General features: G+C 36.4%; 1 protein-coding gene across 6 annotated transcripts in view; it reads left to right on the top strand.

Moving 5' to 3' along the window:
• The window catches only part of TASP1 (taspase 1), a 279,334-nt gene that overhangs the window by 127,556 nt on the left and 128,604 nt on the right, over positions 1-23,174 (top strand). For 5 of the 6 annotated variants that reach the window (XM_037022455.2, XM_037022456.2, XM_037022459.2 and 2 more), the window contains 2 exons: positions 7,918-8,037; positions 12,806-12,884. In XM_037022455.2, coding sequence (XP_036878350.1) covers positions 7,918-8,037; positions 12,806-12,884 — 199 coding nt within the window. The remainder of the gene's footprint in view (positions 1-7,917; positions 8,038-12,805; positions 12,885-23,174) is intronic. The other variant, XR_005062408.2, reaches the window with a different exon arrangement.

Below are 23,174 nucleotides of genomic sequence, written 5' to 3'. Positions count from 1 at the left end.
TTGGCCATCTGAATTTCTTCTTTGAAGAAGTGTCTGTTCATATCTTCCACCCATTTGTTAGTAGGTTTATTTGCTTTTTGGGTGTTGACGCCATGTGAATTCTTTATGTATTTTGGATGTTAACCCCTTGTCGGATATGTCATTTACAATTATATTCTCCCATACTGTAGGATGCCTTTTTGTTCTGCTGATCGTATCTTTTGCTGTACAGAAAAAGAAATAAAAGCTTGATGTATTCCCATTTGTTCATTTTGGCTTTTGTTTCCCTTGCCTGAGGAGATGCCTTCAGAAAAAAGTTGCTCATGTTTATATTCAAGAGATTTTTTTCCTATGTTTTCTTCTAAGAGTCTTATGGTTTCATGACTTACATTCAGGTCTTTGATCCATTTTGAGTTTGCTTTTGTGTATGGGGTTAGACAGTAATCCAGTTTAATTCTCCTGCATGTAGCTGTCCAGTTTTGCCAACACCAGCTGTGAAAGAGGCTGTCATTCCCCCATTGTATATCCATGGCTCCTTTATAGTATATTAATTGAACATATATGCATGAGTTTATATCAGGGCTCTCTAGTCTATTCCGTTGGTCTATGGGTCTGTTCTTGTGCCAGTACCAAATTGTCTTGATTACCGTGGCTTTGTAGTTGAGCTTGATGTCGGGGATTGTAATCCCCCCACATTTATTCTTGTGTCTTGGGTTTGCTTTGGCTATTTGGGGTCCATATGAATTTAGAACTATTTGTTCCAGTTCATTGAAGAATATTGTCAGTATTTTGGTACGGATTGCATTGAATCTATGCATTGCTTTAGGTAGGATGGCCATTTTGACAATATTAATTCTTCCTGTCCATGAGTATGGGATGTATTTCCATTTATTGGTATCTTCTTTAATTTATCTCATGAATGTCTTGTAGTTTTCAGGGTATAGGTCTTTCACTTCCTTGGTCAGGTTTATTCCTAGGTATTTTATTCTTTTTGATGCAATTGTGAATGGAATTGTTTTCCTGATTTCTCTTTCTGCTAGTTCATCGTTAGTGTATAGGAATGCAACAGATTTCTGTGTATTAACTTTGTATCCTGCAACTTTGCTGAATTCAGATATTAGTTCTAGTAGTTTTGGAGTGTATTCTTTAGGGTTTGTTTTATATACAATATCATGTCATCTGCAAAAAGTGACAATTTAACTTCTTCCTTAATAATCTGGATGCCTTTATTTCTTTGTGTTGTCTAATTGCTGTGGCCAGGACCTCCAGAACTATGTTGAATTAAAGTGAAGAGAGTGGGAATCCTTGTCTTGTTCTCAATCTTGGAAGGCTTTCAGGTTCTCCCTGTTAAGTATGATGTTGGTTGTGGGTTTTATCATATATGGCCTTTATTATGTTGAGGTACTTGTCCTCTATCCCCATTTTCTTGAGTGTTTTTATCATGAATGGGTGTTGAATTTTGTCAAATGCTTTTTCAGCATCTATGGAAATGATCATGTGATTTGTGTCCTTTTTGTTGATGTGGTGGATAATGTTGATGGATTTTCGAATGTTGTACCATCCTTGTATCCCTGGAATAAATCCTACTTGATCATGGTGGATGATCTTTTTGATATATTTTTGAACTCGGTCTGCTAATACTTTGTTGAATATTTTTGCATCTGTGTTCATCAGGGATATTGGTCTATAATTTTCTTTTTTTGTGGTGTCTTCGCCTGGTTTTGGTATTAGAGTGATGCTGACCTCATAGAATGAGTTTGGAAGTATTCCCTCCTTTTCTACTTTTTGGGAAACTTTAAGAAGAATGGGTATTAGGTCTTCACTAAATGTTTGAAAATTCAGTGGTGAAACCATCTGGACCAGGAGTTTTTTTCTTAGGTAGTTTTTTGATTACCTGTTTAATTTTGTTCCTGGTAATTGGTCTGTTCAGATTTTCTTTTTTTTCTGGGTCAGCCTTGGAAGGTTATATTTTCTAGAAAGTTGTCCATTTCTTCTAGGTCGTCCAGTTTGTTAGCATATAATTTTTCATAGTGTTCTCTAATAATTCTTTGTATTTCTGTGATATCCTTTGTGATTTTTCCTTTCTCATTTCTGATTCTGTTTGTGTGTAGACTCTCTCTTCTTCTTGATAAATCTGGTTTTGGGTTTTTCTGTTTTGTTTGTTTTCTCAAAGAACCAGCTCTTGCTTTCATTGATTCTTTCTACTGTTTTATTCTTCTCAATTTTATTTATTTCTGCTCTAATCTTTATTATTGTCCCTCTGTCTACTGACTTTGGGCCTCCTTTGTTCTTCTTTTTCCAGTTTCATTAATTGTGAATTTAGATTGTTCATGTGGGATTGTTCTTCTTTCCTGAGGTTGGCCTGTGTTGCAGTATACTTTCCTCTTAGCACAGCCTTGGCTGTGTCCCACAGATTTTGCAGTGTTGAATTATTGTTGTCATTTGTCTCCGTATATTGCTTGATCTTTGTTTTTATTTGGTCATTGATCCATTGGTTATTTAGGTGTATGTTGTGAAAACTGCATGTGCTTGTAGGGTTTTTCATTTTCTTTGCATAATTTTTTTCTAGTTTTATACCTTTGTGGTCTGAGAAACTGGCTGGTACAATTTCAGTTGTTTTGAATTTACTGAGGCTCTTTTTGTTTCCTAGTATGTGATCTATTCTTGAAAATGTTCCATGTGCACTTGAGAAGAATATGTATTCTGCTGCTTTTGGATGTAGAGTTCCGTAGATATCTGTTAGGTCCATCTGTTCTAATGTGTTGTTCAGTGCCTCTTTACTTAGTGTATGTCCAAGAGATTATCCATGTTATTGTTCATGTCATTAATTCCTTTTTATTCCTGAGCAGTCCTCCATTGTTGCCTATGTCACAGTTTGTGTACCCATTCACCTCTTGATAGACATTTGGGTTGTTTCCAGGCTTTGGCTATTGCGGTAAAAAGTGTTATGAATATTCTTGACAAGTCTTTTGTCATATATATTTTGATTTCTCTTTTGTAAGTCCTTGGTGGTTTAATTGCTAGGTCATAGTGGTATATTTAATTTAGAATTTTCAAATTTTGATTTGGAACTTAAAAACTGTGATGAGTATTTATTTCAGAAAATTAAGCTAAATTGGATATATTCATCATTATATTTTTAAGATGATTTTTGAAGTCATTGAAGATGTAGCCTGGGTTTTGATCAGATGAATGCAATTTCATGATCTAATTCATATTATCTTAAGGAGCTTGTCAGAATTAGCATCATTTTCTGTAATTTTTATTTGAATTCCAGTATATCAGGTTTACTATCCTTAACCAGTGGTTCATTCTGAGTTTAAATTAAATAACTTTAATTAAACAAATATGAATAAGACTAAAATTGATTTAAAGCTATATAAAACTACCCTGGTGGTGGTTTTTACTCTTCAGCTGTGTGATAATCTAAGTCATGAATGAGTATGTTCATCTGGTTTCTACCATCACTTGCACATGCTCAGTCAGCATGCACACTGAAGCTCTAAAACTGTTCCCTTTTCAACAGAAAAACCCGTAATTCATTATTTGAAAGATAATTTTAACAATCAAGTTTAAAACCATTGTCTTTTTCACCTTTAATGTTGCAAACTCTAGAACACTGTAGGAATTCTGTGAGTTGAAAACCACTGTCCTTTGCTGTCTTGAGGGTTTGGAATTTTACGTATTTCTCTGGAACTTTGTTATAGTATGAATGTATAATTAAAGCTGTAATCCAGGTGTATTAAAGCCCCCTAAAAGCATGGCCAACCCACTTTATTTTGAGACTAAAATGTTTCTTTTAACTTTTGTTGAATGGTTTAGGGAATAGACAACAATGATCTTTATATAATGTATTTTTCCTCTATTGTAGATATGTGTAGAACTTATTTGTATAGTGCTGCAAAGATATTCAATACACACTTGTTAAAGAAAATAAAGGATTATTTAATAATAGATATCTTGACTGTAGTTTAGAGAAATATATACAATATTAGGCATCAGAAGGATGATTATCTAAAGAAAGAAAAGAAAGGTCATTGGGTGTTCTTATATCCAAATTTTCCTTGGTTTCAGTCAAGTCAGATACATGAGAGTAGATAATTCAAGTTAAATCATAATTTTGTTTACAAACACCTGATATACTGTGAGCCCATAGTGGCCCCACTTTGGGGCTGGTTTGTGAGAGATAAATGTGGAGTCAGATCTAGGTCTCCTGTAGCCCGAGCTATCATTCCATGTTTAGGATACTCAAAGATTATAAGGCTTTGTGCTGCCATTGTGGTCCTGTCATGGAGGGAAGTGGAGCTCATGCCAATTATAATGCTGCTCACAGACCTGATAACGGTGTATTAGGAAGGTTTGGGATCTTTTTAAAAGTGTATTTCTTTATTATTTTATTAGGATAATTCTGTCATACACGTTTCCAGATGCACTTAACATCTGAGGTATTATTCTTGTAGCTATTTGACATTTGAATAATTCTGTACAAAAGAAAGACAAAGTTAATGAGATAAGTAACTGAACTATGGTGTGTGTTGGCAGATTTCAGAGTTAGAGCTCAGGTTAGAGATGTAAGTTTCTGGTGGAAAGTACCAGAACTTTGTTTTAAGGGACTATTCCTTTTAAAGTAGTTTATGTGTGTTACTTAATTTAATTCTTACAACAGCTGTGTAATAGCCATCTCCAGTTTGGAGCAGAGCAAAATAAAAACTTCTGACATTAAGTCTAACAGTGATTACTAGTTTATTGGTTACTTCAAGAAAGTTTTATTTCAGTGTTTTCCTTAATGCATGCAATCTCTATGCCAATTTTATATATATGTGTTTCTTTTGAGGGATCTATAGTTTATACAGTTGCTTTTTAGTTACAGTTTTATCAAAAAAGTAAGGAAATAGCATGTTTCAGTCAAGGACAATAGGTACATGTGTATCTGTGTGGTGCATTTACTTTTAAGTATTTATGGAGTGTAAGAGTTTAATAGTAGCTCTGTATAGTAACAGTCATTGTGTGTTTTTTAACTTCCCTAAGATTTCATTTCTGTACAAACGAGTTCTGTGAAATTATTATGGCCCAAATACCAGTGTTTGTATTTCACTCAATTTATCTGCACTTCATAAAAATGCTTAAATATTACTTCATCATCCTTAAGTTTGCTTTTCACTATGTGAAATCTATGAACTAATTCTTGAGTATTTATGAAGTAATTCTGATTTTTCAGGTGTTGCAAGCCCCTAGGAGTATTAAGCTTAATTTGGAACAGGATTCTCTATTTTTCGCTTGATTTTTCATTTTTGAAATCCAGGTTACAGTAAATCCATCCATGTATCTTTAGTGTCTTTCTATAATTGTTTGGTTAGGCATAAGAGTTCTCACAGTTCACAATATCCTGATTGAAATGCTCTAAGAGAATGGTTTTACAGATAATGCATATTGTTGTGTATATGGTTTATATCCCATAAAATTCTATTTTATAGAATGCTTAGGTAGGATCAGCAATCACAGTTAACAAAAAAGAATTAATAAAGAATATCCCTTTCTGACTTGTTTTGTGAGGAAAGTTAATTTATAGGGTCTGTTCATTTGTATGAGGGTTGTCTATTTTGGAAAGAACCTTGTATAAGGTATAAGGTCAGTACTTGAAAATACTTGTAATATGTTGATGGTGGTATGATCATGGTGATATGCTGCCAATTGATAATTGACCAAGATGGAACATTAAGTCTTATGTTGATGTAACGTTAGTTTTAGTTGGCTAAAGTTTCTCCATCAGCAGATTTGTGCCTATATAATTTTTTGCCTGAGAATAAGTAGAATCGGTGTTTGGCTGATAATGATCCTGGGGGATGCTATCACACCTTGTTTCTTGAGGTAGGCCCTATGGACTTGCAACATCAGCATTCTGGGTGGTTGTTAGATATACAGCTCTTGGCCAATTCCAGATTACTCCATCAGAATCTGCATTTAAACATGTTCTCCAGGTGATTTGTATGCATATGAGTCTGAGAAGCCTGTAGAAGACATAAGACTTGGCCTCTTGGCGAGGAGCAGACACTTCTCTATCTAAAATTACAAGGATATAAAAATTTGGGAATTATTTCATAGAATAACAAAAAATAACATAGTTCACCTTAAAAGTACATTTCTCTTTAAGATTAACTGTCTTTCCTGGAATAAAATATGTCTGATGTGTTCTTTACTTTGATAATTTCATCTTACCTACCAAAGAAGGTACACTTCACTCTGTCCTTACCAAATGAGCGAACCCACTTATTCGTAAGTCTTCCCAGAGATAGTGGCATCCTCTGGATTTGCCTGAAATTGAATCTTGACAAAAGATGATGGAGGGCCAAGGCCTGATGTTGGAATGGCATGTACCATTGCTTGTTTAGCTTGTTTTACGACACCAGGGATATGGCCATGCTTTATTTCCTCCTAACTAAAGAATAAGTATGTTTTGAAAGTCTGTTCTGTGCAAAGTGAAACAGAGTGGATTGGACCTTTCCTCAGGCAGGTTAGGGAACTATCCTTGAAAGTCAGTCTGCCACAAACAGGGGATGTGACCCTGTGGGTCCATTGGCTAGACTTCACCAGCAGTGGTTAGAAGGAGACTAGGAGTTCCACACTCTTTTCAGTCAGTCACATCTTTTCTATCCAATAAGTACTGTCCTAATATGTCAGTATATTTAAGAAGAGTTAGAATTTAGAGCAGGAACAAAGAAATGTAAATGTCTAGACAGTCTTAATATAATAATTTGTTGTATACTCAACTCTGAATTTTTCAGTTTGCTTTAAAGAAAAAATCTTTTGTTTGTATTCTGCTTCCAATATTTCAAAACTCTACAGTGTTGCTCAACTTCTGAGGTGGTGCTAGGAGCTCATTGACTTTTCTGGGAATTGCTGTAGTGTGGCATTTCAAAAACTTGTTAGCCAGGGATCCCTAAGTGCAAATGTCTTGCTCAGTAGTATGTTCACTAAACCACACAAGAGGGGGAGCTTCTCTTGTTTAATCTGGGGTTGTGCCTGGTTCTCTTGTGCACACTTGTGGGTGAGGGTAAGGGTCTTGGGTTCTGGGGCAGTGTGAAAACCTGTGCCTTAGTGTAAGAACACAACCATGACAGCTATTAACCTAAAGACCTGTGAAACTCCTGCCTTTAATATATTTTAAAAAATGATATATTTTTTTAATGGAACTTTTTTCCTGCTTCTTTTAATTTTGATTTTTATCCAGTATTGTTAAGTTTTTCTGTCTTGCACAGGTGACCCAGAAATCTAGGAGGTAGGAGCAGAAAGCTGCTTGTAGTCATTACATGTGAAATGCTTTAAACATCCATGACCTGGGACAAGACACAGAAACACAAAGATACCTGCCTCCTAGGAATGAACACTTTTTGGCCATATGATTGGCAAGCATATTATTAATACAGAATTGAGGAGAGCTTGCCATAAAGTTTCTCATAAGGAAGGAATTGTAAAATAAAATTAAAGCATAGTGTACTTCAAGATTCTAAGTGCTATTCTCTTCATTTATTATGCTGAAATATAGTACTTGCAGAGATTGTATAATATTAAAAAGTACTAATAATGGCATCTATTGGTTCATTTATGCCCCAGATATTTTCCTGTACAAATTCTAAGCATGAACTTAATTTCAGAGAGTAAGGAGGCATTGTGATATACTGTAATTTATATTAAATTGTTTGTAGTTTTGTTATTAAGAGAAAATCAGTGGGACTCCTTTTATTCAGGATTTTTTTAGTGGAAAATACATTTTGACTTGAACAGGGTTTTAGTAGCAGCATGATAGTAGATAATTTTAGGCAGTTGCTGAATCTTCGCTTGAGGATTAGCTCAGATCTCATCATGTCATGATTATACTGAGAGGTGCTGGGTTGTCATACGCTCTGCTCACTGAATGCTCACACCACTTTTGCTCTGCAGGAGAATGACTCAGGCACTTTAGACACAGTGGGTGCAGTGGTTGTGGACCACGAAGGTAATGTGGCTGCTGCTGTCTCCAGTGGAGGCTTGGCCTTGAAACATCCAGGGAGAGTTGGGCAGGTAAGTCACTTTGGAGCTTTTAAACTAACTTTCCATGAAATTTTCTAGCTCACAATCTTTTAAATCAGTGGGGTCATTTTTTTCTTTAGCAAAGATAAATGATATCACTCTTCTTTAGCACTTACTAATCTGCCTCATCAAATACCTCTTCAAGATTCTGGAAAAAACCTATCTTGTGTTAATAAGGTTCTTTTTGATCTTTACAATTGGTAATCCTAATGTTTTGTTACTCTCACCAGGCTCGGTACTGGCCTGGCTATTTGTAGACATTTGATAAATTGTGCGTTGATTTCCATTTTTTCTTTCTTCATAAATGCCATTCTCTTTAGGAACAAGCTCTACCAGACTATACTGCTGCTTGCTTTTTGGGTGGGAAAATGATTTTAGGGTCACATTTTGTTTTTCCTCCATTCAAGGAACAGTAACATTTGACCCTCTAAAACCCTCCTCTGACCCAACATTTCAGCTATTTTGTAGACTAACTAGTATTTCAGGTCACCCTGACTCATGATGTCACTCAAGAAATCTAGATATAAGGGGGTTCTAATTTATGTGCACTGGCTTATTCCCAGCTCACTTCCACATCCGCACCACTTTCCACCACCCCCTTATCTAGTTTTTACATAATTCTCATTGTACTGAGAATACAATCCATTTGATCTAGTAAGCTTTCTGAGTGTAAACAATTTGGCACATTACTTATGGGCTTAATAAATATTGTTGACTGAACAAATGAATTGGAGTTAAGGTAGTTGCAAGGGAAGTGCTTAAGCTCAGTTTGTATCTCATGTTAAACGTGGAGCACTGTGGGCCCGCTTTGTGCATTTTGTCCCTCACAGGGTCACAGGTGCCTTGGACCTGGGGTTGAGTGAATGCTTGGAGCAGAGTGATCTGATTCATGGAGGACATCTTTGCAAAACCCCGAGTGATGTTCCCGGATCTGCCCCTTATGAATAACCCACTTGCAGTACTGTGATGGGAAGGCGTAGGGCAGAATTATTAATTTTGTGCTACTCTTTGCCTACTGTTCAAGGGCATTCATGGGGAATGATTACTCAATACAATGCTTTGAACTCATTATAAAAAGCCTTTGTCTGGTCATGGTGTTTTTCCACATTGTAAAGCCTGGGTATTTGTCAAGTTTGGAATAAGAAAACCAAGCTTGGCATATCAGATTTGGATGCCTTGGTGGAGAAGGAAGGAGAAAAGCCAGAAGAGCTGCCTTCATTGCGTTGTGTAGTTCCTATGACTTTCTCACTGTTTTTTGTTTGTTTTGATTAGCAAAAGAGCAACAGCAGAACCAGGCATAGTGCTGGACCATGTTAGTATGTTACACTGAATAATCTGGAAGCCATCCTGCCACTGCACATGAGACTATTCTGGAGAAAGAAAACTTCATAAAGCTTACATACTGATTAGCCCCACTTGGCTGGTGTATGAATACACAGTTTTTGAGAGCCTCAAAATCAGGAAATGGTGTCGGGGAGAGGACTAAAGGTGGTTACAGGTGCTTAATTGGATTATATTGCTTGGATATAGGAGATATAATAAGCCTGGAAAATATGTAAGCATCAGATGAGAGGTGAAGAACTATTCTTCTTGATAATCAGGACAGAATGAAACAAGAGACAAAATATTAAAAACAATGACTATTTTTTCAAAATGTGCTGAAAGTAGATACTTTTAAATACATTTAAATGCACAAAGGAACTAAGAAATTTTAGCATATTATTTTGTTCTGGATAAATGATAACAGTTCAGATGATGAAATGAGCATTTGAATTAGAACTTAGTTTCTTGGCTTACCATAATAATTAGATTTTACCACCAGGACACGAGAGAGGAATTATTATATTCCACTCTACCCGACCCCCACCTAACCTGCACACAATAGGCAGTTGAGTTTAGTAGTTAGGTGTGGACTTTGGACTCAGGTAAACCTTTATTCAAATCTTATTTCCCCACTTAGTACCCTTATTATGGATAAGCTAAGCTCTACTTTCTCCAACTTTAATATGGGGATAAATAGCTATCTAACAAAGTTCTAAAAGAGTAAATGACAAATGACATAATGCATTTAAGTCGCTTATCACAGTCCCTTGTAAAAACAGCTATAGCTACTGTTTATTAATCTTTTGCTATGTGCAACAGGTGTGTTAATTCATGTGCTCATACAATGCCATGAGGTGGCTATTTTTGTTATCCTCATTTTATAAAAGAGTAAGGCCCAAAGAAGATTAAATAATGATAATATTATGTTAAGTAATAATATATGATCTACTTTTGCTGAATGATAATACCTGTATTGAAATTTTAATAAAATGTTACTTTTAAAAAGAAGGAAGCTTTTTCTGTCTGTTTTTAAGGCTTGCTTAAGATTGTTTTATTTTTATCCAAAGAAGTGGAGTAGAGAGAGATAATCTGATTCTTTCTTTTATCCGACCTATCACTGTTTTGAGCCCAGATGATTTCAGAAGATTAAGGAAGACAACTTTAAGTCATGAAATTGAGGGGAGGTAGCACAAAGGGAACTTGCTTAGAGAGAGGAAACGAATAATATGAATAAATGTTCTTTCTTTTCTAGAAAAAGATGACCTCCTTTGCGTTTCTAAGAGGTGTCCTTGTGGCTTTATTTACTGTTTTTTGGTAAAGCAGGAGGCTCCTGATCAAGATAATCGTGGGGAATGGAAAGGACAGTGGCTAATGTGCAGGGTTTTCAGTGAAGGAAGAATGGGCCCTTCCACTGAGGTCGTGTGCTCTCTGTGGTGTTGGGTGACCCAGCGCTTGTCCCAGGTGGTACCAGTTGAATGGCTTATCCTGCAAATCTGCGAGTTTTATTCTGAAATCTATGTGCTGAATCATTTCTGTGGGGCTTTCAAATACTGCTTGGACCCAGGTGTCTTGTGTATTTCATGGTGTTTTCAAAGGCAATAATAGATTTTCTACTGTCTGCCATATTGGGAGTATTGTGTGCAGTTCCTGGCTCTCCTTTTAAGAGGCCTATTGTAGTGACCACTTCTGATGGCAACTGTGGGTCACATAAACATGGGAGACTTCATCTGGTTATCTCAGACTTTGGATTATTTCTCAAGGAGGATGATTAGGTGAGGGGGGTAGGTGTATACCTCTCAAAGCCTTGAGGAACAGCTAACAAATCTAGTGTTCTCTCAGTGGGAAAAGAGCAATCAGAGCACTAGGATGGCTGTTTTTGAAAATTTGGAGGACTTTAGGGGAGCTTAAAGTATTTCCAGAGAGCAGACCAAGAGTAGTGGGCAGAAGTTATAATAAAACGCAGTGTAAGAAAGAACTTTTTGCCAGTGGGAAGCGTCCAAAAGGAGACAATGTCCCCACATGAGGCATGAGGTTCTCAGTATCAGAAATGCCTGGGATATTTTCTGGAAATTCTGTTCTGGGTAGAATATTGGACCAAATGAGTTCTGAAGTCCTTTTGTAAAGAATAGAATATTACAGAATGGTGAAGTCTGTCTGGTACCATTCCCAGTCTTAGTTTCTTCCCCCAGTCGTCATAAGTGAGCTCCTAGGAAGTAACAGTACTATTTCTGTTACTCTGGGAATATTTTTTTCTTTATCAACCATACTGAGCACTGAGTATATTGTTTCGGCTTGTCTTTTTTTAACAGTATGTTTTGGTGTTTTGGAGATTGTTTTGTATTCGTTTATGAAGATGCTTAAAAAAAATTAATTCTTTGCAATGAATTCCGCTATTGCTAGGCCAACATTTAGCTATTTCTTTACTAACTGGCATTTATGTTGCGTTAAGTTTTTCATTCTTAAGAACTTGTGGTAATAAACATTCTTGAGCACACCCCTTTATATTTCTGTAGGATGGCTCTCCAAGGGTTTTTCTAATTCTGCTTCTGACTAAAGAGTGGAAAAGTTATTCATTGTGAGTCCCCTCCCACTGTTGTTGTGGGTACTGAAGAGATGACATTCTGGGTGGCATTATTGGAAACGAAATCAGAATAATTGTCATATTCTTTTATAAAGCCATAGTAGTGCACTGTATTCCTGGTGGTTTCAGACATATAAATCTGCTGCCGCCTCATAAAGTGATTGGCTTCAACAGACTTTCTTGCCTCTTTTCTTTATATTTGGCAGAATTGAGCACAATGGTGAGCATACATTAGGCTCTGCGGCTCATGCTGTTTGCAATTCCTGTTGCACCACCCAAGGGAGGCGTGGAAAAGGGTTTCCTGAACAGGGTTTTGTAGGGGGTGGCAGAGGGACCTCCTGCATCCCAGCCTCACTGGGGCCCTGGTTGATAATACCAATTCTAGTCCAATCCCCAGGCCACTGAATTAGAGTATCTATGAACCATGGTTCCTGTCACCAAGCTCCCCAAGCTATTTGACACACACCTTGTTTGAGAATCACTATTTTAAGGCAAACACAATGATGTCAAGGGGCCTGAAGAGCAACCAGCTGACAAATTACAGTAGAGGGAATGTTTTTCATGGAAGGAAAAACCTATACTGATGAGACTCTAAGAAACTTTCTTTTGCTATTTTCTGAAGAATTTTAGGTTAATACAAGAGTTAAAAATATAATTTTGATAGGGTTAGAGCCATTGTTGGGGTAAGTCTTATACCACATCTGCTTTTGCTGCCCTATTGATAAACATCATATAAATATGCTGTGCAATAAATCAGGCGTTATTGGATGGGTATGATTTTGTCTATTATTGAAAGCTAGTAATTACCCATAATATTTCTGAAATAAAATATTTATCTCTTTTCTTTTTTCCCAGGCTGCTCTTTATGGATGTGGCTGCTGGGCCGAAAATACTGGAGCTCACAATCCCTACTCCACAGCTGTGAGTACCTCAGGTATTTGCTGCTTTCATGACCATTTTTCATAACTTCAATCCTGTGGGTTACTTAATGACTGAAAACAATATTCATCTGTAAACATACGGATGTGCTAAGACATTGCATAGACAAGAGCTTTGATGCATGAAAGATCTTTGCTATTTGGGAGCTTTTAAGGATTATTTCGCAGCATAAGCATCACCGTGTAAATGCTTTTTGCTAACATTTTCAGTACAACTCTGGAGTTAACTACAAATTATGTTTTTGTGGATTTTTTTCTCTCATAACTCATGATAGTACCAAATTAAAACACGAAAGATCTAAAAGTAACAAGGCATTTCAAAAACTGAAAATATCTTAAGATGTTGACATAAAATATATAATAAGGTATATTTCAAAATATATATAGTTTATGGTCTCTAGTCCTCTAACTACACTTTTAATAAAATGTAAGTCCTCTTTTTGTATCTGTATCATTAGTTATTATCATTTCATTACCATTTAGAAATTGTGATGAGGGGTGGATTTTAATGGACAGATTGGCTGTTATCTAGATCCAGGTTTTCATATGCTTGTACCAGATGTCCTTGAGGCCTTTTCTCTTAATGTGGGGCTACATATGGTTGACAGAATAATATTGGCCCACCCCTTTTGCCATGTTCTCTCTCAAGTTACAGCCCTAGGCCTGTCTCCCCATATCCTCAGGCTTTATCAGGACTGTTGATTGATAAGGCAGCCTTTCCTTCCTTTCTTCAATTTCTTGTCACATTGGTTTCTGTCCCACCACACTAACAAACCACTCAATCAACAGCCCTCTTCTCCTGTTCACTGTTGACTTTCTGTAATCTCTGCTGCAGGTGGCTCTTTCTTTTCTGTCTGTAGCATAGATCCTGGAAATCCTTTGTTTGTCTCGCTCCTCTGACCTGCTCTGTTTTGGCCTTCTTCATAGACTCTTTACATCACTAACAACTCCAGGTATGGGTCTCTGCTCACTTTTCTTATCTCACTGTATGCTTCCTCTTGGTGATTGGTGTTATTGCTGCTGTTCTCATGATTTTAGAAGTTATCTCTTAGGGTATTGGCTGCCACATCTACCTCTACTCTGGACTTCTCCATTGAGGTCCGCATCAGTCCTTTCTGACTTCCTGTTGGGCATATTCCCATGGGTGTTTTATGTGCACATCAGATTCAGCAGGCTCAGCAAAGCATCTTATTCCTTATTCTACCCTTTGGCCATCTTTCTCCTGTATGCCCTCTCTTGTATTGCTGTCAGTATCCTATTCTTTGCTAAGACTTGAAATCTTGGTACCATTTTCACATTTATTGCTTGTTTGCATTTCTGTTGACCTGACCTTATTATTTTCAGACCCATATTCTCCTGCCTTCCTATTGTAGCAGCTTCCTGACCTACATTCATTCCTTGCATCAGTGGAAAAATCACTATGTGCTTACTAGCATATCAGGTGAAGTCCAAACATGAAATAATGTTAAATCTAAACCATACTAATATAATTGACAAAAGATTGTTTTTTAGTCTTTCATTTTTTAAGAGATGAACATAATGTAATAATATGAGTTAATTTTTAATTTAATATCGGCACATGAAAATCTTTATGCATAATATGTAGGAATTAGCTTGTGTACATCATTAAGTATGGCTCCGTGTCTATGGAAAATGGTGGTATTGGAACAAACCAAAGTCTAAAAAAGAAAATTCATTGTTTGATTTTTATTTTCCCAAAGAATTATTAGTTGGTATTTGTTGTGTTGATTTAATTTCTGGTCAATATATTGTTCTGATCAATATATCATGTCTAGATGTTAGGAGACGTAGATTCTACTTAAAGCTGAAATCTTGAGAGCCTGCTTGACTGTGTCACTTTGGAAAAGAAATTTGATCTCCTTGGGATTGTCCACCTCCCTCCTTTTTAAAATTGGTGATGTAGAAGTTGCAGTAATAACACACTTACAGATTTGATTCTATTAAGTACAATCCAGTGGGTGGCTAAAGCTAAAATTGTAAAATCAAGGTCTTTCTTCCTTCCCCTTAGGTATTTCCTCCTTTGCCCATCTTTTACCAGTTGAAGATAGTTTCATATTACTAAAGATAACTTTAGGTTTCCAGTTCATGGCATCCAGTGCAGCTTTTAAGCTTGGATGCCTGGCATATCATGTTATATCCTCAAATTTAAGGACTAGCCATCAGCAGCCCACAAATCCTGAGGATAACAGAACAAGCCTTCAGCTGCTTCCATTCTGGGGACTTTGTGTGATTGCTTGACCCTGGGTCTTTCTCCTGGAACTATTGCTATACAATGGAAACACATGGCAGAGTTGGGTGACCAAGTCAGAGAAAAGGTGGGACACAAAGTTTTGCAATTTGTTGCTGAAAATGAAAAAGATTTGTGTTTTAGGCTGTTGGAGAAAGTCCAGAGATGCAGCCTACATTTTAGTTTTATAGTTCTTGGAAGGTGATAATTGAAAAGCAGTGGGAAGATAGTTATGGTCAGGATAGGGCTCTCCCAAGGAGAGACAGGGGATTTGATCATTAGCCTGAGGATTAAACTCCAGCATTTTTTTCTCATTACTGGGCAGTGGGGAGTAGGAAAAAGAGGAAGGTGGCAGGAGCTGACCTTGTTCCATCATGTAGATATGCCTAGCTAAGGAGGGAGCTGAGTGAACTCCTGCGTTCTTGTTCAGACTCTTCCAATCACTGGCTTTGATCCTGACAAGACGTTATTTGTAAAACAGGAATAATACCTACCTTAATGTATGTGAGGATTGAATGAGTTGACATGTAGAGGATACTTAGCACATTTTTTTGGCCCAGAATAGTGGCTCAATACTTAACTGTATTAATAACAAGTAACAAATTAATAACTTATTGAAAACAAGTAACTATCTTTTTTACAAGCTACACCATTATTTTAAAAAAGTTGATTCATGTTTTTTTATTGTGCTAAGAAAACTTAACATGAGATCTACCTTCTTAAAATTTTAAGTGTATAATGCAGTATTAAAAATTTTTTTTTACTGGAATAAAGCTGATATACAATTTAATATTGGTTTCAGGTTTATAACATAGTGACTCAATAATTATATACATTACTAGATGCTTGCCACAATAAATGTAGTTACCCCATTACCATACCAAGATACTACAATATTATTGGTTGTATTCTCTATGTTGTACTTCTATTCCTGTGACTAACTCATTTATAATTTGCAAGTTGTACCTCTTTATCCCCTTACCTATTTTGCCCACTCCAACCCCCCTCCCTATAATAGCCAACAATCTGTTGTCTATATTTGTGGGTCTATTTCTTTTTCACTTGTTTGCTTTGTACATATAAGTGAAATTATATGGTATTTGTCTATCTCTGCCTGGCTTATTTCACTTATCATGATACCCTCTAGGTCCATCCATGTCATTGCAAATGGCAAGATTCTCTTTTTTAAGCCCAAGTAATATTCCATTGTGTACATGTACCACCTCTTACTTATCCATTCATCTGTCAATGGGCACTTTTGTTTCTTCCATATCTTTGCTACTGTAAACAATGCTGGAGTGAATATAGGTGTGCATATATCTTTTTGAATCAGTGATTTTGTTTTCTTCAAGTAAATTCCAAGTAGAATTTCTGGGTCATACTATATTTGTATTTTAGTTTTTTTGAGGAACCTCCATATTGTTTTCCGCAGTGGTTGGACCAATTTACATTCCCATCAACAGTGTAGGAGTGTTCTCTTTTCTCTACATCCATGACAATATTATATTTTGTCTTTTGAATAGTAGCCATTCTGATTGGTGTAAGGTGATATCTTATTGTGGTTTTGTTTTGCATTTTCCTAATGATTAGTGATGTTGAGCATCTTTTCATGTGTCTGTTGGCTATCTGCATGTCTTCTTTAGAAAACTGTCTATTCAGGTCCTCTACCCATTTTTAAATTGGATTATTTTTTTGGTGTTGAGTTGTGTAAGTTCTTTATATATTTTGGATGTTTGCTCCTTATCAGATAAGTTATTTACAAACACATTCTTCCATACTGTAGGTTGCCTTTTTGTTTTGTTGAGGGTTTCCTTTGCTGTGCAGAAGCTTTTTAGTTTGATGTAGTCCTACTTCTTTGTTTCCTTTTTTGTTTCTCTTGCCCAAGGGAGATCCATCCAGAAAGAAATTTCTCATGCTGATGTTCATGAGATTCTTGCCTATGTTTTCTTCTAAGAGTTTTCTGGTTTCATGTCTTATATTTAGGGCTTTAATTCATTTAAAATTTACTTTTGTATATGGTATAGGATTGTGATTTAGCTTCATTCTCTTACATGTCCAGTTTCCCATCACCATTTATTTGAAGAGACTGTTTTTCCCATTATTATATTTGTGGCACCTTTGTTATATATAAATTGACCGTATATACATAGTTTTATTTCTGAGCTCTCTATTCTGTTCCATTGATTTATGTGTCTATTCTTGTACCAGTATCATACTGTTTTAATCACTCTCACCTTGTAGTATATCTTGAAGTCAGGGAGCATGATATTCCCAGTTTTGTTCTTCTTTCTCAAGATTGCTTTAGCTATTCAGATTCTTTTGTGTTACCATTTAAATTTTAGGATTATTTTCTCTTGTTCATTGAAAAATACCTTGGTATTTTGGTAGAGTTTGCACTGAATCTGTAAATTGCTTTGGGCAATATAGCCATTTTGACAATACTAATTCTTCCTATCCATGAACATGGGATAAATTTCCATTTATTTGTGTCTTCTTCAATTGTTTTTATCAGTGTCTTTCAGTTTTTCAGAATACCAGTCTTTCACCTTCTTGGTTAGGTTTATTCTTAGGTATTTTATTCTTTTTGAATGGAATTGTAAATGGAATTGTTTTCCTCATTTCTCTTTTTGCTAGTTCATTGTTTGTACATAGGAATGCAACAGATTTCTGTATATTGATTTTGTATTCTGCAACTTTACTGTATCCAGTTACTAGTTCTAATAGTTTTCTGATGGAGTCTTTAGGGTTTTCTATATATAGTATCATGTCATCTGCAAATAGTAACAGTTTTACTTCTTCCTTACCAATTTAGATGCCTTTTATCTCTTTATCTTATCTGATCACTGTGGCTAGGACTTCCAGTACTATGTTAAATGAAAGTGGAGAGACTGAACATCCTTGTCTTACTCCTGATCTTAGAAGAAAAGCTTTCTATTTTTTTTTTGCCTTTGAGTTTGATGTTAGCTATGGGTTTGTCATTATGGCCTTTATTATGTTGATATATGTTCTCTCTGTACCCACTTTGTTGAGAATTTTTAATCATGAATGCATGGTGAATTTTGTCAAATGCTTTTTCACATCTATTGAGATGGTTATACAGTTGTTATTCTTCCTTTTGTTAATGTGGTGTATCATATTGATTGATTTATGAATATTGTACTGTCCTTGTATCCCTAGAATAAATCCCTCTTGGTCATGATGATTGATTCTGTTGATGTATTTCTGAATTTGGTTTGCTAATATTTTGTTGAGGATTTTTACATCTGTGTTCATCAGGGATATTGGTCTATAATTTTCTTTTTTTGTAGTGTCTTTTTCTGGTTTTGGTATTAGAGTAATGCTGACCTTGTAGAATGAATTTGGAAGATTTCCTCTCTTCTATTTTGGAGTACTTTCAGAATAGGTATTTGTTTGTCTTTAAATGTTTGGTAGAATTCATCCATGAAGCCATCTGGTTCTGGAATTTTGTTTGCTGGGAGTTTTTTGATTACCAGTTCAATTTCATTACTAGTAGCTGGTCTGTTCAGATTTTTCTGTTTTTTTTCTGGGTCAGTCTTGGAAGATTGTCTGTTTCTAGTAGTTTGTCCATTTCTTCTAGTTTGTGCAATTTATTGGCATATAATTTTTCCTAGAATTCTCTTATAATTCTTGAATTTCTGTGGATTTGGTTATAACTTTTCCTTTTTATTTCTGATTTTGTTTATTTGTGTCCTCTCTTTTTTCTTGGTAAGTCTGGCTAAGAATTTATCTGTTTCATTTATCTTCCTGAAGAACCAACTCTTGGTTTCATTGATTTTTTTTTCTATTGTTTTCTTATTCTCTATTTTGTTTATTTCTGCTCTAATCTTTATTATGCCCTTCCTTATACTAATTTTGGGCTTTGTTCTTTTTCTGACTCTTTAGTTGTAGGGTTAGATTGTTTATTTGAGCTTGTTCTTGTTTCTTGAGGTAGGCCTATATTACTATAAACTTCCCTCTTAGAACTGCTTTTGCTGAATACCACATATTTTGAACAGTTGTGTTTCTTTTTTGTCTCCATGTGTTGTGTGATTTCTTCTTTGATCCTTGGTTATTTAGAAGCGTGTTGTTTAGCCTCCACATGTTTGTGTTTTTTTCCAGTTTTTTTTCTTATAATTGATTTCTAGTTTCAGGCTATTGTGGTCTGAGAAGATGCTTAATACAATTTTAGTCTTCTTAAATTTGTTGTTTTGTGTCCTAATATATGATCTGTTTTGGAGAATGTTCGATGTGCACTTGAGAAAAATTTGTATTGTTCGTGGGTTGAATTTTCAGTATATATCTGTTAAGTCTAACTGGTCTAATGTGTCCTTCAATACCTCTGTTTCCTTATTTATTTTCTGGCTGGATAATCTGTCCATTGTGGTAAGTGGGGCATTAAAGTCCCCTAAGATTATTGTGTTGCTGTCAATTTCTCCCTCTAGGGCTGTTAGTGTTTGGTTTACATATTTAGGGTGGGTGCATAGATGTTATGCTTGTTAATATTCTTCTGTTAGAATGATCCCATATCATTATGTAATGTCCTTCTTTGTCTCTTGTTACTTTCTTTGTTTTGAAGTCTATTTCATTTGATGTAAGTATTGCAACTGCAGCTTTTACATCCTTACATCCCTCTTTGCATGGTATATCTTTTTCCATCCCTTCAGTTTCAGTCTGTGTGAGTTTTTAGGTCTTACATGAGTCTCTTATAGGCAGCAAGTAGATGAGTCTTGTGTTTTAATCCAGTCAGTCACCCTCTGTGTTTTGATTGGAACATTCCATTAACATTTAAAGCAATTTTTAATAGGTATGCATTTATTGCCATTTTGTTAAATGTTTCCTGGTTAATTTTTGTTGTTCTTCTTGGATTCTTTCTTCCTCTCTTACTGTCTTTTCTTGTGTTCAGTGACTCTCTTTAGTGTTATAGTTGGGTTCCCTTCTCTTTCTTTTTGGTGTATCTATTGTAATTTTTTTGTTTTATGGTTACCATGGGGTTCTTATATGACATCCATCCTATGAATATAACAATCTGTAAGAAGCTGATGGTCCCTTAAGTTGGAACACAGTCCAACAGCACTACATTTTTTTCTTCCCCTCCTCCACATTTGATGCTTATAATATCTTCTTTTATACCTTTTATAATAAGTGATTCCCTTAACTAATTTTTAGATATATTTGTTTAGGCTACTTTTGTCTTTTTGAGCTTCATACTAGCTTTTAAGTAATTGAGCTGTAACCTCTACTGTATGTTTGCTTTGACCTTGGAAATTTTTCCCTTTCTTAAATTTATTGCTTCTATTTAGGGTGTTTTATTTTACTCTTAAGAAGTCCCTTTAACATTTCTTTTAAAGCTGTTTTAGTAGTAGTGAATGCTTTTAACTTAGGTTCATCTGTGAAGCTCTTTATCTCTCCTTTAATCTGAAGGTAGCCCTGCTGGGTAGAGTATTCTTGGTTGGAGGAGGTTTTTTTTCCAGTCAGCACTTTTAATATGTCATGCCATTCCGTCTAGCATATAGAGTTTCTGTAGAAAAATCTGCTGATAACCTTATGGAGTTCCCCTTATATTTAATTTGTTGCTTTTGTCTTGCTGCTTTTAAAATTCTCTTTCTCTTTGAACTTTGACATTTTAATTATTATGTATCTTGGTGTGGACCTTCCTGGGTTCATCTTGTTTGAAGCTTATGTGCTTCTTGGAACCTGATAAGACTGTTTCCTTCCCCAGGTTAGGGAAGTTTTCAGCTGTTATCTCTTCAAATAAATTTTCTACTCCTTTCTCTCATCTACTTCTGGGACTCCTGTAAGAGTGATGATAGGACATTTGATGTTGTCCCAGGGCTATCTTATTGTACCCTCATTTATTTTAATTCTTTCTTCCTTCTGCTGTACAGCTTGAATGCTTTTCAACATCTCTGATCTGTTCTTCTGCATCCTCTTTTCTGCTGTTCATTCCCTCCAGTGTATATTTTATTTCACCTATTGAATTCTTCATGTCTGATTGATTCTTTTTATAGGCTTTCTATCTCTTTGTTGAAGTCCACCTTGAATTCCACTATTGTTTTCTCAAGTCCACTGAGTGTCTTTATAACCCTTGCTTTAAACTCTGTCAGATAGATTGGTTAACTCTGTTTCATTTAGTTGTTTTTTTTTTTTTTCTTGTTCTGTTGCTTGGGGTATATTTCCCCATCTCCTTATTTTATATGACTTTCTGTGCTTGGGTCTGTGAATTACTTAAAAGGGCTTGCTCTTCTGGTCTTGAAGGATTGGCCTTATATAGGAAAGTCCCCTGTATAGACTGTGTGTACTTTATAGTTTTTGGCAAACTGGAGGAGTAAATGTGAGGTGGGTTTTACCTGGTACTGGTGCTCCCAGGGCATGACCCTGGGAGTGTAGCCTTGGGGGTACCATTGGAGGGGCTTCTGGGTGGGCACCTGTGAGTTCTGCTCTGGTCAGCAGATGGTGGTGGGCCAGTGGCAGGTCTTGGGTACACTCCTGGTAACTCCCAGATTGGCACCAGCTGAGTTTTCTGTGCCTTTTCAGTTGCATGCCTATGTGTGTGCTCTGGGCCATGCAGGACTACTCTGGAGATTTCCTGCCTCAGATACTCACTAGGTTTGCTGGTAGTTTGGAGTCAGACTCTGTACACATTCCCCTGCAGTCCCTGCACACTCTGGGCTGCTTCAGAGAATTCCCATGTTGGTGCCTATGGGTCCTGCTGGAGGCCCAGATCATGACTGGTATGTGAGTTCCTCTGTGGTGCTCTGGGGAGTTTCCTCAGCGACAGTCTGCAAATTTGTGCATGCTGTCTGTGAGCTGTGGAACTTTCTGGACGTGATGATGGGGTCTGGGCCTATGAATAACAGTAGGCAACAGGTAGAACTGCTGGATCATGCCCAGATCCTGTTCTCCACTGCACAAGGAGCACAAACAATGGCTCTAGCCAGCTCCTTCAATCACAGTTTGTCCTCAAGGGTTTCCTTGCCAAGTAATGGGTGTTTAGGTCTGAAACTTAGGTTCTTTCACTTATGGTCTAGTTGTACTTTGTTTAAACCACTAGGTTTTTTTCCTATGCCTCAGGGAAAGGGGTCCACTCCTACCTCAGGGGTACCCCTCCCTCCCCTCTGCCCACTGATGTGCTCGGGGTGGGGTTCCCACAATTACTTTGTCTCTGTCTTTCCTGCTGCTTTGGTTTTTCAAAATTTGATCTTTCTGTCCCTTGTTGTATAGCAGGTGTTCACTTCAGTCTCTGTTCTTCTTTAGGGTGAAATGCTCTGTGTGTATGTGTAAAAATTCAGTGTGCAGGTGGGAGAAGGTGGGTTCAGGCTTTCTCTACTCCTCCAGCTTCTTATAATTCAGTATTTTTAACTATAGGCACAGTATTGTACAGCAGACCTTTAGAAGTTATTCATCTTGCATAAGTGAAGCTTTATGAATATTGAATAACAAATGTCCATTTCTGCTTTCCCTGACACATGGCAGTCACCATTCTGCTCTCTGTGTCTATGAGTTTGACTATTTTAGATTCCTGATATAAGTGGAATCATGCAGTATCTGTCATTCTGTGACTGGATTCTCTCACTTAGCATAATGTCTTCAGGGTTCATCCATGTTGTCATATAAGGCAGGGGTTCCTTCTTTTTTAAGGCTGAATAATATTCCATTATATGCATACACTGCATTTTCTTTACTCCTCTGCTGATGGACATTTAGGTTGTTTTCACATGTTGGCTATTGTGAACAGTGATGCAGTAAACATGGGGATGCAGATATTTCTTTGAGATCCTGATTTCAGTTCTTGAGGATAAATATCCTGAAGTGGAATCACTGGATCATATAATAGTCCTATTTTTAAGTTTTTGAGGAACCTCCATACTGTTTTTGATAGCAGCTTCACCATTTTACATTCCCACCACCAGTGTACAAGGGTTTGAGTTTCTCCACAGCATCACCAACACTTACTATCTCTCATCTTTTGGATAATAGCTATTCTAACATGTGTGAGGTGCTGCCTCATTGTTTTGATTTGCATTTCCCTGATGATTAG

Source organism: Manis javanica, chromosome 5, assembly GCF_040802235.1.
Source record: "Manis javanica isolate MJ-LG chromosome 5, MJ_LKY, whole genome shotgun sequence".
In the NCBI taxonomy this organism is placed as follows: Eukaryota; Metazoa; Chordata; class Mammalia; order Pholidota; family Manidae; genus Manis; species Manis javanica.
The sequence above is the reverse complement of the archived record's forward strand: the minus strand, read 5'-3'. Positions and strand labels throughout refer to the sequence as shown.